General features: G+C 41.4%; 1 protein-coding gene across 2 annotated transcripts; it reads right to left on the bottom strand.

Moving 5' to 3' along the window:
- Window positions 1–3,151: 3,151 nt before the first annotated feature.
- LOC306935394 (protocadherin-17-like) lies at window positions 3,152–14,773 on the bottom strand. 2 transcript variants are annotated; one of them, XM_079518424.1, is made up of 4 exons: window positions 11,602–14,773; window positions 10,429–10,487; window positions 10,088–10,257; window positions 3,152–4,378 (listed from the first exon to the last, which is right to left on the bottom strand). In XM_079518424.1, the coding sequence occupies exons 1-4, from the start codon at window positions 14,077–14,079 to the stop codon at window positions 3,801–3,803; spliced, it is 3,285 nt and encodes a 1,094-aa protein (XP_079374550.1). In that variant the 5' UTR covers window positions 14,080–14,773; the 3' UTR covers window positions 3,152–3,800. The 2 variants fall into 2 exon arrangements, with proteins under 2 accessions (XP_079374550.1, XP_079374551.1); XM_079518425.1 differs by having other exon boundaries at window positions 4,206–4,373.
- Window positions 14,774–15,037: the final 264 nt, after the last annotated feature.

The raw sequence follows: 15,037 nt of genomic DNA, 5'->3' as shown, positions 1-15,037 counted from the left end.
ACAGTTTGTGTGCTGCCTGCAATTTTTGCAGAGACATGCAGGGTCAGTAAAAAGGAGTGTTAATTCCCACGGGTCTGAATGAAAACTAAATGCAGTCAAGGGTGTCATACTCCATGGATATGAACAGAACGGCAATATTTTAAGAACAGAATTTTGCCAAGCCTCCCAGACTACCCTGCCAGTATTTTGCCACTCCCTTGTCAAGTCTGCCCAGTGCCCACACTTGATTCATTCAGAATAAATTGTAAATGTGCAATTTATAGTCATGCCGAGTATACTACTTTGAATCCAAATTAAGGAAATCATTACTGAATAATGGTAAGCTGTAATTTAAGAAGAAGGAACACTTTAGAGAACTTTGAAATAGTGCCTATGTTAGTATAATTCAACATCAGTAATCAGTAACTTCAACCACTAATTTGCCTAAATCTTCTCTATGCTGTCAGTGCAGTCTGCCTCTCTTGCAGTCCTACCCCTCCAGATGAGCAAACAAGAAGCAAGCGCCAAGCTAAATTAGACATTACAAATATGCATTTTATAGTTTTGTTTGTGAGACTAAAGGGTATTCCTGTGCTGAATTTCACTGTTGTGATGCACTTCTGTGGGTGAAGTCTAACAGGTAGGTCTTGATTGGTTAAAATAGGTAGAAATGGTTAAATGTGTGGCTATTTCAATATTGATGTAAGGAGACAATTTTTTAGAACATTTTAAACAAAAACAATGCAACAAAATCGTTCAAAATATTATGCATAGGCCTACACAGAAGATTCATTAATCACAGAACAAATATTTGACCAAATGCATTATATTAAAAAATCCTACCATAAATAACCCTTTGACACCATCTTTTTTTGGACATGCCTGCAAGACCGTGTGAAACAAGTTTGTCACGTACGTGGTGTGATGTGGTGCCACACCATGACCAAGTGTCACTAGTCACTACACATGCTATTTCTGATCCATTTGACACCTCGATTCGTTTCTATGGTTTCATCTACAGTGGAAATACTGCATACTATTTTCTGTGTGGTTGTTCACAATTTATTAGCATGCAACTGTAGAATGACATTTTATCTTGTTCATGCACTCGTTTTTTTTACATTTACTTAGAAATTAAAGAAAAACTCAAAAAAATGTGTATTTATTTATATTGCCCCAGAGGCATGGAGGCTATGTTCAATGGTGTCTCTAAATTGAAATTAACACAACACACTCATAATGTTTGTGTTGTGTTCACAGACTCACAGTTGTTCCCCATCAACAGTTCCCAGCCAAGTGGAACCATCTCCCATAGCATTTGGTGGAGGTGGAAGACAAGCTGTTAATCGCCTGTGTTATTGAATTATTGAATTAAAAGCTTAAGTACTCAGGGTGAGCATGTCAATTTTTCACAACTGAATGGTACACTGCTCATTCCATTTTCATCTGAATGGATCATTTGTGTATGTAAAATGTAGAAGAATAGGGGTATTACACAGATCAGTTTCATTGTCTGTAATTCCCATTCATTGTGACTGTAATCATTCTGAAAGACAAGTCATATTCATTCACCAGTGCATGCTAGTCCCTAATCTGCATTCAGCTCCACACAACAACATAGTACTTTTTTGTCAAGCAGAAGTACTGTAGCGCTGTGTTAATTAAGAAAGAGGTGACTTCAAAGAAAACATTTTGCATAATTAGGACTGAAGTGGGAATTTAACCTGTTTTTGCCCACCCTTAAGAGGTATGTTAATAATCCAAGGGGTAAATGTTACACCAAATGGTTTTCAGCTCCGATTCCACTTGACATTCTGCTCACCTGTTTCCATTTGCAGCAAACTGAAGCTGTGGGACTGATGTGAAGAAAATAATGTGATGTTACTGTCTGTATTTGAATAGGATGAGTTGCTGTGACCCACGCAATTTCCCTCTCAAAGAGTATTTCAACTTATGCAGATGAGCTCATCAGAGCTGCCTGCTGATATGAGACATCTAGGTCTGGAATTGTGTCAATACCAGCACCAAAACAAATGCAAATCAAATTCCAAATTAATGTTTTTCCCTGAGGAGAAACTGAGCCGTACTTATAGTCAGTTCCCAGAAGATGACAGGATTCTGTAACCCAGAACACACACAAAACAAGGCACTCTCGATCCACTCACTGTGAGAGGGGGTACAAAGAGTCACTGCTTCTTAAGGTGGAGGAATGTTAAGTGAAGTGGAACACCTATTATATTTGTTTGTGTGTGCATGTGTGAGATTGATATGCTTAAAAGAAATTCAAGCCATTTCTATATTTGCATGTTACTTTTGTTTGGTGATCTATCACACTAAACATGCATGAGATTATACATAAAATTCACTGCACACAGATTATGACAAGAACATGATCTTGGACGTGATCCAGCCGCTCTGAGTCGTGACGTGCTTGTCAGAGGGACAATTAGGTTCCATGCTGCTGGAGTGCATAAGTGACAGTCACAGGCGAATAACAGGTTCTGTTTGGAAAGAGATTAACCAGTGGATGGATTGAAACCGTTGGTGCAGCCTGCTACTCTGTTTGTGACCTTTCGTCAATGTGCTTTTTCCTATTGAAAAACAACAAAAACACTTCTGTGATTGCAACTGCTGGTAGCTGCTCATTGCATATGGTTTTGTGTGTGTGTCATCGGCAAATATTGCGTTTGTATTGCATCATTGCCTTTACATTCCAAAATCAGTGCGGATCACTCTTCCTTTAATCCTGTGATTTTGTAGCACTGTCTGTTTTGATTTGATGTTTAATGAAGTGTGCTGCAGGGCTGAGTTGAACACCTCTTCAGGTACAGTACTACATCATCTGCCCACTACATTTGCATACCATTTATACAATTAGTAGTAAAAGATGCCTTTTGTGTGGTATTAACTTGTCCTGATTAGTTGTTACAGTTCTATATACTTTCCACGTAGGCTATACTGTATCTATGTACCACGCTTGCTGGGTTTGCGTTGCTGACAGTACATTAAACAACATAAATCTTGTTGTCATGCTTTAAATGATACCATGGAAACAGAAGTACAATTCCATATAAAATAAAACATGATACATATGAACATATGCCATTTGTCAAAATAATACCATTCCATGCACACAAGAAGCCATGTGTATACAAATTTAATAAAACACACAACAACACTTACAGTAGCCCACATTCACTTGTAAGCTCAGCTTATTTGCACAGAAACGGCAGAGGACAACGATAAAATTACAAATACATTCTTAAAAAACAGTTTTAAGGAACCTCAAATGGTTTTTATGAAAAGGGACATCCCCTGTTGCACCACCATAAGACAGTTCATAAGACACTTCACTTTTGTATTGGACGTCACTGATATGTATTTCAATTGCCTGCAATATTCAAAGAGATGTTTCTCATACACTACGCGGGGGACAAAAAGCATCACTGTACAAAAGCAGACAGGACTCAATAGCTACAGTAGCAATTCGTTCAACAGCCTCACAAAATCGGAGCTTGAAATGTGTAAAATACAGACATCTAATTGACAGGTACAGGTACACCATGGAACATTTGAAAGTCAGGTAAGCAATGATTTTCTCCCCATACCCTCATAGCAGTCAAGGACACACTTAATTTCACCTTAACACAACAGGTCACAAACAAAAAACAAAACAAAAACATACAAAGCAGGTGGTTTTTGGTTATACAATGCGTGTCTGAACCCTCAGTGGGTCAAAGGAAATCACCTCTTGGCCATTAATCTGTGATATCATTATCACACCCCCTGTCAGGTGTGAGCAAGCAGGATCAGCTGACCTGTCAGTTCCCTGTGTCCCGCGGGTCACGCATGCACTCCACCCCCCCACACTCCTGGCTGATGACAGAGCTGTGAATGAGGCTGCTGGACAGGGACTTGGGCCTGAGCTCGGAGGTCATGTAGGTGGGCTCCTCCAGTTCTGTGTGCGGTGGAGAGCACTGGCCATCTGGAGGTCCGTATGCACTGCTGTCTGAGCCCACGTCCCTCTCTTCCTTGGAGCCTTGGTCGGGCAAGTCTAGGGGCACGCTCTTCTTGGTGGGACTACTGGACGCAGATGGACTCTCCTGCGGTGGTGGGCTCAGAGCACGCTGGGATTTTAAGTAGGGTTTGACGTTGGCCACTAAGATTGTACTGTCCCGCTGCTCCTTGCCAAACGTGCTGAGGGTTTTTCTGCTGCCGCGGCTGATGGTGCCATAAATCTCTGTCTCTACCATGGCCTCCATTCCCACAGGGATGAAAAGGTTGGTGCGATTATCACCACTGTCTGCTTGGCTTCCTACCCGTAATTTTGGCATCCAGCATCTGTCAGAATGTCCCAGTGCACGACATTCATCAGTGCAGTGGACTGATATGTCCTGCCCTACAAAAACAGTTATAAAGTTGTTAGTGTACATAACGGGGAAAGGGGAAAACAGCTTGACACAAAATACATTTCATATTTAGTCAAGTTGGAGAAAGAAATTAGGCCAAATTTCAAGAACGTTAGGTCCCATAACTAAGAGATCCCATAATATAAAGTAATTTATCTTTCAACATAAAAATACAGACTTCTAATGCAAAATAATTACATTCTGATGATTAAATAAGACCTCTGAGCATGTTGCACCAGCTGTGAGTGAGTTCACAAATAGCCATGTAGCGAAGTCATTCTGATTTACAAGAATATCACACGCAGCACCCCACAGGCCCACACACACAGAATATGAAATAATAAGCTAATATTTTCACAAACCATAATTTGCATACAATACTAATTACAAGAACTGCATGAGTTTTCCACACATGCAATAACATTATTAAATTAATTTACCATACATACAAATTGAGTAAAAACTGTACTTTCGAGATCCAGGATATGAAAACAAATAAATTATTTTGCTAAGTGGCCGATAATTGCTGGACAGAGGAGCACGTTATCTCTTTGACAGTGCTTGGCTGTTCATCGTACCAAAGATTTGATATCCTGATCAGCAGGGAAATGTCTAGGGCTGTCACGATCATGAAATAATACTTGACGATTAATTGTCATGCAAATAATTGCTATTAACGATTGCTAATTGTGTTTTTGGCATTAATCAATGGAATATATTTAAACAATACATTTATGTTTGCCTTTTAGAATGAAGATGATGCAAAAATTATTATCCAGAAATATCCAGAATAATTGCGATTAGGCAATTATGTTATTGATGTGTCCCAACATACTGTATGATGCAACAAATCTCCCTACAAATGAAACTTAAAAACAACTCTGTAGTTTAGTCAAACAACTCATAGTTCCATCAGATACAATATATACCAAAATGTCTTCCTAAAACATAAGACAATGTCTTACTCTTTTGATATGACGGAGAAATTATATTCTAATCCTTAATTTGCTTAGTTATTTTATTTTTTAAATTACAGAAGTGTATTTCAAAATGTATAGCATTGCATTTTTGCACCACCATATAATATGCAAATAGATATTGTTACAGTATGCACAGTGCAAACCACCAGAATTCTATTCTCTGCTGGGATCATAAGATCAAGAGAAAATATGCATTTGAGTTCAAAATGCATTTTACATCAAAAGGGAGAGCAAAACGAAGTATGGAAGAACTGCAACACAGATTCCACACATTTCAATCGGAAGCATCTCCAGCACAGATTGCAGTTTTGTGGCCTGTGCATTAGTTCTTTCTGTCTTACTTCTATTATCAGAGGTAGAACAGTATTTATTTATTCATCCCTGTACATGCACAAGGCCATAACACTAAGCAAAACAGTACAGAGAAGAATTGAATCTATTCCAGAGGTACAGTACCTATCGCACTACAGTACAGAGAAGTATTGAATCTATTCCAGAGGTACAGTACCTATCGCACTATAGAGAACAATCAAGATGACAGTGACACAAAGAGATGCATGTGCTTAGAAGGTTCCAGATAAACACGCTAGTGTATTTTTGTCACTGCTGTTGCCTAGTCAGGCAATATATGCAACCATAAATAATAGAGGTAATATAATGATACTATATGGGTAAATAACCCTTAATGCCTAAAAATGACTGCATCATTTTATTTTTCCTTTCACTTGAATGGCATCTAATTCTGCATGGTTTAAGTGTGGGATTCACAGTCCACTTTTGTAGACATATCCACACATAAAGGCTCAAAACATCAGACCTATGTGTTCACACATCTTAACAATATATCAATATTTAGAGAAACCACATTTGCACCTATTGCTGCGTTCACAGTTGTGGCGACAAAAGCTACAAATGACCAAGCGGGGCCATGGCTGACCACACTTGGTCACGCCAGTGGTTCTCAAACATTAGGGGGTCCTTGACATGGAAATGTTTGAGATTCATAAAGGACCTCAAACATTTTCATGTCAAGGACCCCCTAATTGATATTTGTCCACAGACCCTCATTTGAAAATATTTGTGCCAGGGAGCCAAGAGAAGATTTGTGTATAAAATGTTCAAAGTTATTAAAACAATTCCCATAGCCGATCTACAAGCTCACAACCCTGAAGCATAAAATAGAGAAAAGGTGCATGGTAAAACAGATTTTGATGCTATATTAACTAATTTTGCTGGAACCTCCTCAAGGACCACTGGATCCCACTTTGAGCACCACTGGGCTACTCTGTTGCCGATTCATTGTTGAAGTGATGCTCAAGCCACACTGCATAAATCAAAATGGTAGGGTTAAACACTAACTGGTTCAACTGGTTAACAGCGAGAATACATGTTTCTTCCATTCACGGCACGGGCAGGAATTGTGGGGAACGAGATTGACTGCATTATTGGAACGCTGAAAAAAGTTGAAGCCAACTATTTTGTCGCATGTCACGCCCATCATGCAGTGCTAAGTGTCAGGCATCAGTTTGTAGTTTCTTGTCACTAGCTTCCATTGAAAATGACTTGTAGCCTGTTGCTTTGTCACCGCTACTGTGCACGCAGCATAAGATACAGTTGATAAGTGGATGATCATGAAGGCTCGTTAAAATGAGATATACCGCTTTGGGTTTAAAAAAAAGACAAAAGTGACAAATGTGACAAGAAAATGGTTAGCAATGTGACATTGCTGGATATTATTCAAAGTTTAGGCTATGTTGAGTAGTTTCTATGAAAAAGTAACAATTTGGAGATGGTCTATTAGTGTAATTGTATACTGCCGATTGTATTGTTTCTAGCATATTGTATTAGTTTCCATATGCACATCATTATACCTTTATATTTTGAGAAAATATTCGTCCATAGTTTGTAAATGTTTCAGCATGGTTCAATACATCAGTGTAATGCACTAGACTCACCCAGACACATTTCTTGCAAGTACAAATATACCTGCCAATAGACTGAATTCTGATTCTGACTGTAATCATCCTTGACCAGAGTTAAAAAAGCTTAGCAATAGAAATGTGCTTCCATCTTGTTGTCTCCTTTAAATTTCCTATCCGCTCCGTCCCCCCTACAATACTAAATCATTTCTAATAGGTATAGAATTAGAGGTTATTCAACGCTTAATAGTTTTACTGCACACCAGGGCATTATAAATAGAAAGAATGAAAATCTAGCAACATACCAATTGTGTCTCTACTTTCTTTTTTCCTCCTCTTTTTCTTTTCTTTTTTGTTGCAAATACATATTCATAAGCTGGTAGTAATCATTGCAGGTGCATTAATTACCTTTATCAAAGCAGTAGGGAAACTGAGGAGGTTGATAAAGGTTAAAGCATAAAATGCTATAGTAGTTAACCCATGGGCTGTTGTATTGAGGTGTTTGGAGCGATGGTGATTCATTAGGCGGTACTTCATTTTAGATAATGGTGCTTTGCCGGCAAAAAAAAGTAATGTTTCAATAACTATTCTTGTTGTTTGAATAGTTTCACTTCACCTTGGGTGAGTTGTGCACATTCCGTACCCACTACATTTCCCACACACAGGTGTGTTCCTGTGTGGGGGCAGCTGCACATGTGTGTGGGTGAGTTCTGTGTATAGGTGATGTTATCTACAATGTCAACGACACTGCATAATGCAGATCTTCCTGCCTGCAGTCGACAGCCAGTGATACCATTCCATGTTTGACTTGCCAAACCCAAGAGAACAAATTCAATCTGACCATTGGTTTTGCTTTTTAACAGCATTTCCTAATATGGTCGCTGTCTGGAAAAAAACTACCTGTATTCCAATGGATTCCAATGTTATGATTTAGTTACAAGCTCTCGTTACTAGTTTTCATTGGATAAATATTTATAAAACCCACGGACCTAACCACTTTCAACCTGGTGTCTCTATTTTGGATATTAAATTTATGATATTTTCAAAATGTACAAAAATATCTTATCTACAAGCTCACAATGATGCAACACATTGTGAGCATGTAGATCACCTGCTTTCACTACTTTTGCTCGTCTCTGTCATGGCACAAAGTATAAAGTATGTATGTATGAAAAAACATTAAAAGATTAAATGAGATAGGGTTTCTATATATATATATATATATATATATATATATATATATATATAAAATATGGAACTTCCTCGCTTCAATCAACAGGCAGTGATAGCATTTCATCTTTGACTTGCCAAACCCAAGGGAATGAATTCAGACTGACCATTGGTTTTGCTTTTTAACAACATTTCCCACATGCAAAGAGAGAATGTCGGGGGAAAAGCAGTAGCACAACCCATTAATATTAAATGCAATGCCCCACTTCTTTGCATTTCTCTTATCTTATAAATGCAGGCATATAAATTAACTGACATTCCAGTCAAGCAAGCATCGACACCGTGTGTAAATCCTGCTCTGCGCATATGAAACATCTCTTATAATATATCTCCATTTGATTGGCCTTTGAACCTGGGTTAAAAAATCTGATTCAGAAATGTGCAACATTGTGATTGAATTTACACCTCCCACAGAGCAGGTTTGGCTTGCCGTGATTGGCCGCACGCACGCACGCACGCACGCACGCACGCACACACTCACACTCATATTTCTTTTTGGCACTAGAGTGTTCTTAACCTTAGTCTCCTGAGCTTGCCACGAACAAACAGTTCATAGCCATGCATATGGTGTGGGAAGTACTGCATAGGGACCTGGTGGCCAGACCTACAGTATTCTATACCAAGGGCGTCTGTCTCTCACACAGGGAAATGAGAGACAGCACCAGTTCACACAAGTCCACCATTATCTTTTCCATGGAATACACGCCAACCATAATGCGTAGTGTATTTTTCCCATACACATTTTCAATACAAAAGGTTATCCACGTGAAATTGCTAAATATATAAATCCCTACTGTCACAGTGTCATGTTTGAAAGGGCCGTGAATGTCTGTAAGAGATTCACAGTCATAAACGATTACACCACAGGCAGGGTGGATCATTTAAATCTTTTTTTCTTTTGTTATTTTTCTGTTATTTTTGTTTTTTTTTGTGTGTGTGGGGGGGGGGGGGGGCATGAAACATTTCTATTTTTGCTTTCCACAGTAATGCTAAATTCCTTCCGGAAGACACAAACAGCAGAAAAGTCTCTGTTAGTTGATCAAATGTATTCAAGTGAAAGGTGGAAACAAGTGTCATGTTTCATGCTTTCTTTTTTGCACTGAAAGTGTCTGTCACATGCACTTTCTTGTCTCCGTTATGTCATTTTCAAGACATGGATACGCAGAGTTCACGTACAAATAATGACGTGATCAAAAGAGACAGCCAACGCACGTACAAAAACTCAGACAGTTGATTGTGTTCTTTTTCAGCCAACTGACTTTTATCCTAAGACTATTTGTCTGCTTTCCACTCCGGTTCCGTCGCAACATCTTGGCAACACACTCATGATTACTGCAATGGTACCTGCTGCAGCTGCCTTGGAGAGCTAAGATTTCATTCCACGAAGAGCATTATTATGTCGATAATAGTGAAACATCTGCCTGGGTATAGCATTACCAAGACGGGGGCAGTAACAAGTACACATGCACACGGGGCACCAGGCTAAATATGAACAGTATGAACAAGGATCTGATACAAGAATCAGTTAGGCATCTTCAAGTTGTCAGACAGAGAGGGTGCGTCCACTCACCCTGTTCAAGAGCCTGGCCATTAACCGCTGTTGCTTTCATCTTGAGGGCCTCCCTAGCAGACGTGTCGCAGTGTGAGCCTTTATTAGTATCCTGGTCACTATCAGCCTGGTCACTATCACCATGGCCACTGTCTCGGAGGCTTGCACGTTCTGCATCCTTAAATGTTGAGCTGCAGCAGAGAGAGAGAGAGAGAGAGGGAGAGAGAGAGGGACAGAGAGTATACATAACCCACCGGAGCATCTCTGTAAGCGCTTCTATTTGACAAGTCATGGTCAGATTGTCTGATATAGAGATGGATGTAAATTCAGTGGCCAGGGAAGCCATTGGTTAGAGCCCTTACCTTTGAACAAATGGCTGCCTGTTTCCAACATAATTGGGCTCCGAAGGAAAATTATCCGTCTGAAAATGAGAGGAGACATATGTTGCTTGTTTGCCAACTCTGAGAATTTTGTGAGCTTGACGGAAGTATCCTTCCGATCTGAATCACGTGGAAATCCGTGAAACGTATTAATACAATGTTTCCGTCAAACAACAGCTGCCAACAGCAGCAGCATTGATAAGCACAAATATTCCTCATGACCATATGCGTGTCTTTGGCAAGGCAAAGCAGTAATGCATTATCCACTGTCATCTGCATGCATTTCCCCCCTCTATCTTGAGAGTAATGTGTTTGTGTTTTCTCACACCCACATGCCCTAGCAACTGGTGACAGTGCCAGGCCTTGTCATCTGTGTTATCATCTCTAAATGAGTCTGTCTCTGAGACTGGCCTAGATATCCACATAATTTATAAAATAAAATAAAATCTCCTGCTACAAGACCTCACTTGTATAAATAACCCAGCCATCGCTACAAGGAAGGGCTGGAAACCCTATTATTGGCCTTACCCTGCCAAATTTGGATCCAGATTGGTGGAACTGGCCCATGTTTGCGGAGGGCAAGAAACACGATTGTAAGGTTATGCTGTGTGCATCTAGCTGTCTGGCTCACGCCGGTTAGGTAATGTGATCGGACAAGCTGCTCAAACACCTGTCCAATCCCACGTTTGTGGCAAGGTTTTGGTTTCACTCGATAGTGGTGGACCTGGCAGGGGCACAGCAGTCTTGTCCAAGACTCACACTGTTTGCATGTCTAACTGAAAATACTTTCTGATTATGTAGACCACCTGTACTGTCTTGAGGGAGGACACTCCTAATGGACCATTTTCAAATCCCTCCTACCCCCCCACCTCAGTTTGACTCAAAGCGCCATGAATGCAGATGAATAGCCTGTGACACTGCCTCTTCAGCAGAATATGTGACACTTCGATGGCATATATGATGCTATATCTCCTAAATGTATTTGATAGGGTGACAGTGTCATAACAGGAAAAAGAGGTGTCTGATTGAAGTATTTTCTCTATTTCCCCCCCTTTCTATTCGATTGCCTTTTCTTTTCAGAGATTTGTACAGGAAAGCAGAGCGAGCTGATAAGAGAGAATAAAGGCCAGATAGCGCATACAGCGTGCTCCTTACCTGTATCACTGACATCCTATTCACTGGAGTGTCTGTGCTGAGCCCAGCAAAGCTGGTGTGGCTGGTGTGGCTGGCTGCCCGCGGGACCGTAAGGCTGTTTGGCGTGGTTTTAAGGTACATGACCTCTGACCTGGGTAAGGTCAGGGGCAGGGGACTCTGGTAGTCAAAGCAGATGGGCGAGGTGATCAGCGAGGGGCTGCTGACCACGTTCATTCGGCTCGCTGAGTCCCGCTCTTCCATCTCACTCTGCACGAGCATGATGTCACTCTTGTTGATCCTCTTCTTTTTGCCTTTCCCCGCTGGAGGATTGGAGTACTCAGCCATGCGGCAGTTATAATTCCCAGTCTCCTTATCTTGATGCTTGGACTTGACAGCGATCGCAGTCATGACTGCTAAGAGCATGACGGAGATGATGCAAAGGGTAACTATGAGCGGCAGGGACACATCCCAGGACTGCTGCTCCCCACCAGCCCGGGAGCCCCCACCCGCCACTGCATCCGAATTCGCCTTAATGATCAGCTTCGCCACGGCAGACAACGGTGGTTTGCCGTGGTCGGTGACCTTCACGACCAGCTCAACTACCGAAGCCACCTCCTCCCAAAGAGCCTGGGCCGTCCTGACCTCCCCCGCCACGGGGTCCATCTCGAACAGGTGATCCTCATTTCCCTCAGCGATCTCGTAGGTCAGGTGGCCACTTTCACCATGGTCATGGTCCACCGCTTTGACGGTGGCCACGATGTAACCTATGCCCACGTTTCTAGGCACCGGTATTTCCGCAGTGTCATTCTGCAGGAGCGGTAAAATTATAACTGGAAGATTGTCATTGACATCGAGGACACTGACCCTGACTGTAGAGGTGCTTTCCATATGTGGAGACCCTGCATCTTTAGCTTGAACTTTGAACTCAAAGAATTTAGTCTGTTCATAATTGAAAGACCTCGAGGCATATATGGCTCCATTAGTAGGATTCACAGACACATAGGTATACACTGAAACATCTCCGATGTGCGATGGCAGAATATAGTAAGACACAGTTCCATTGCGGCCTATATCTGGATCGTGGGCTAGGACAGAACCTAAATATTCTCCTGGGATGTTGTTCTCAGGCACCTGAAGTACGTATACTGACTTTGTAAATCGTGGTGCATTATCATTCTCATCCAATATCTTAACAGAAAATGACTTGGTGAAGTTCAGTGAGGGGATTCCATTGTCTCTGGCAACGATTGTAACATTGTATTCGTCTTTCAGCTCCCTGTCTAAAGGTCTGTCTGTAAGCAACGTGTAGAAATTATCATTGTTTTCCTGCAGTCTAAATGGCACATTTCCCAACACTCTGCACTGGAGCTGTCCATTTCTCCCGGAGTCTTTATCTGTGACTCGCACCAATGCAATGACAGATTCTGGAGGTGCTGCCTCACTGATGGCACCCTGGCGGACAGACACAAAACTTATTATTGGCCAATTATCATTTTTGTCAAGAACTTTGACGGTTATTTTACAGTGGCCTGGTATTGGGTTGGGCCCAAGGTCCTTCGCCTGCACGTCAAACTCAATGATTGGATTCTCCTCATAGTCAATTTCTCCCTGAATCTTGATGACACCAGTGCTGGCGTCAATGGTAAATAAATCTTGCATTCTCTCTGATGCATATCCAGAAAAAGAATAGACCACCTGTCCATTACTCCCTTCATCTTGATCGGTTGCATTCAAGTCTATGAGTACTTTACCAGGTGGTGAATTTTCAGGAATCTCTATCACATATGAAGATTTGTCAAATACTGGGCTATTATCATTTGAATCAGTCACTCTAACATTGATTTGCATGGAACCTGATCTTGGATATTCACCTCCATCAATTGCTGTTAATAAGAGGGTGTGATGACTCTGGTCCTCCCTGTCCAATGGTCTCTGAACAACCAGCTCTGGATATATAGTTCCGTCACCCCTCACTTTTAGATCCAAAGAAAATGTATTGTAGTCATCTCTGGTGACCTGGTAAGTTTTTATTCCGTTTTCTCCCGAATCCGAGTCGTGCGCAATTGTCAGAGGGAAGCGCGTACCTGCAGCTGCATTTTCTGAAATATCAATGTTAATATGATCTGATGGGAAACTGGGCGAGTTGTCATTTATGTCCAGTATATCAATCTTGATCATACATATTTCCTTGTCGTTGGCAAACACTTCCATGGAAAGCTGACACTTTGGGTTGCGCCTGCATAATGTCTCCCTGTCAATCCTTTGTTTGGTGAAGATCAGTCCACTCTCCTGGTCAACATCCACCAGATGTGGAGCAGAATTTTCCAAAACTCGAAAGTTCGATTTTTTCCCTCTCTCGATAGCACCATATCCGGCATCTTTTGCTATATTCCCGATGACAGTGCCTGGCCCCTGCTCCTCCGGAACAGAATAATTAAGATTTTTCAATGTTAGGGCTTTGACCCACAAGAGAAAGAAAAAGGGGGCAGAAAGACGCATCCCGTCAAATATGCGGTAGAAAGAGGAGAGGAAAAATATCCGCGTTGACTTTCAACCTGTTGATTAGCTACTGCAAACCTAAAGGACTCAACCCAAGCCAGGCGTGCGGTTTGAATTGACACTCAACCAAGACGAATTGTGTATTCAATCGATGTATCACCCCTTCTCTCCTTTGATCGGTGGTCTTTTATCTTCTTTCACATACCGTTCAGCTAGGATGAACTCTTTCTGTAAACAAAGATGACCGCCCAACGACACTAATGCATGAATGAAAGATCAAATTCAACATGGTGTGCCAGGCATGTTCCGTTTTCCTTAAGGACGGCTAAATAAATCATCGCGCTGATGAAGTCCCTCTTGCATCAAGGTTAAAAGCATTTGAATCTGAGCGGTGAAGGTTAGACTGTAGCCTACAAAAGCGCATTGCCCTCCTGCGACATCTACACCTAGGCTACAGCGAATACTGACATGCCCGTTCAAAATGCAGCATTGCCCAATATTACGATTCACAATGCATTGACTTTGTTTCTGTGCGGCACACTGTTGCATATAGGTTTTTTTTTTTACTCATACACGGGCAGCCCTCGACACAAAGTAGGCTAAAGACGAAAATAAAGATGCTCCTCCAATACAACCTTTCGTATTCCCGTCATTCACGAGCATCTGTAGCGCGGCTGCGACTTTTGCCCGATAATTGTCCTATAATTAGTCCAATAATCCCGTAATCCAGTCCAGTTGGACCCAGCAGTGTACTCCCATCGCATCCTTCATCCGGACTATGCTCATCTGTGCTGCTCGAGTGCACGTTGAAAAATCCAAAAGGGTGCGATGTTGCAAGATTTCAGATAATCAAAATTAATCGCTCAGTTTTCCATGTCAACTGTTGAAGCCTGCTCTATATTCGCAGTGACAATCTGACTGAAATCCTCACGACGCTTGAACGGACCCCAGTACGTCG

Source organism: Electrona antarctica (genome assembly GCF_951216825.1).
Source record: "Electrona antarctica genome assembly, chromosome: 13".
Classification (NCBI taxonomy): Eukaryota; Metazoa; Chordata; class Actinopteri; order Myctophiformes; family Myctophidae; genus Electrona; species Electrona antarctica.
Note: the sequence above shows the minus strand (reverse complement) of the source record. Positions and strands in the feature narration are given on the sequence as shown.

What these genes read in the sequence shown, in the direction of transcription:
- LOC306935394 (XM_079518424.1), bottom strand. Translation starts at nt 14,079, where the DNA reads ATGCGTCTTTCTGCCCCCTTTTTCTTTCTCTTGTGGGTCAAAGCCCTA. An exon ending in AGGCAGCCATTTGTTCAAAG is followed by an intron (nt 10,258 to 10,428) that starts GTAAGGGCTCTA and finishes TCTCTGCTGCAG; the next exon opens with CTCAACATTTAAGGATGCAG. An exon ending in TGGCCAGGCTCTTGAACAGG is followed by an intron (nt 4,379 to 10,087) that starts GTGAGTGGACGC and finishes CTGTTTTTGTAG; the next exon opens with GGCAGGACATATCAGTCCAC.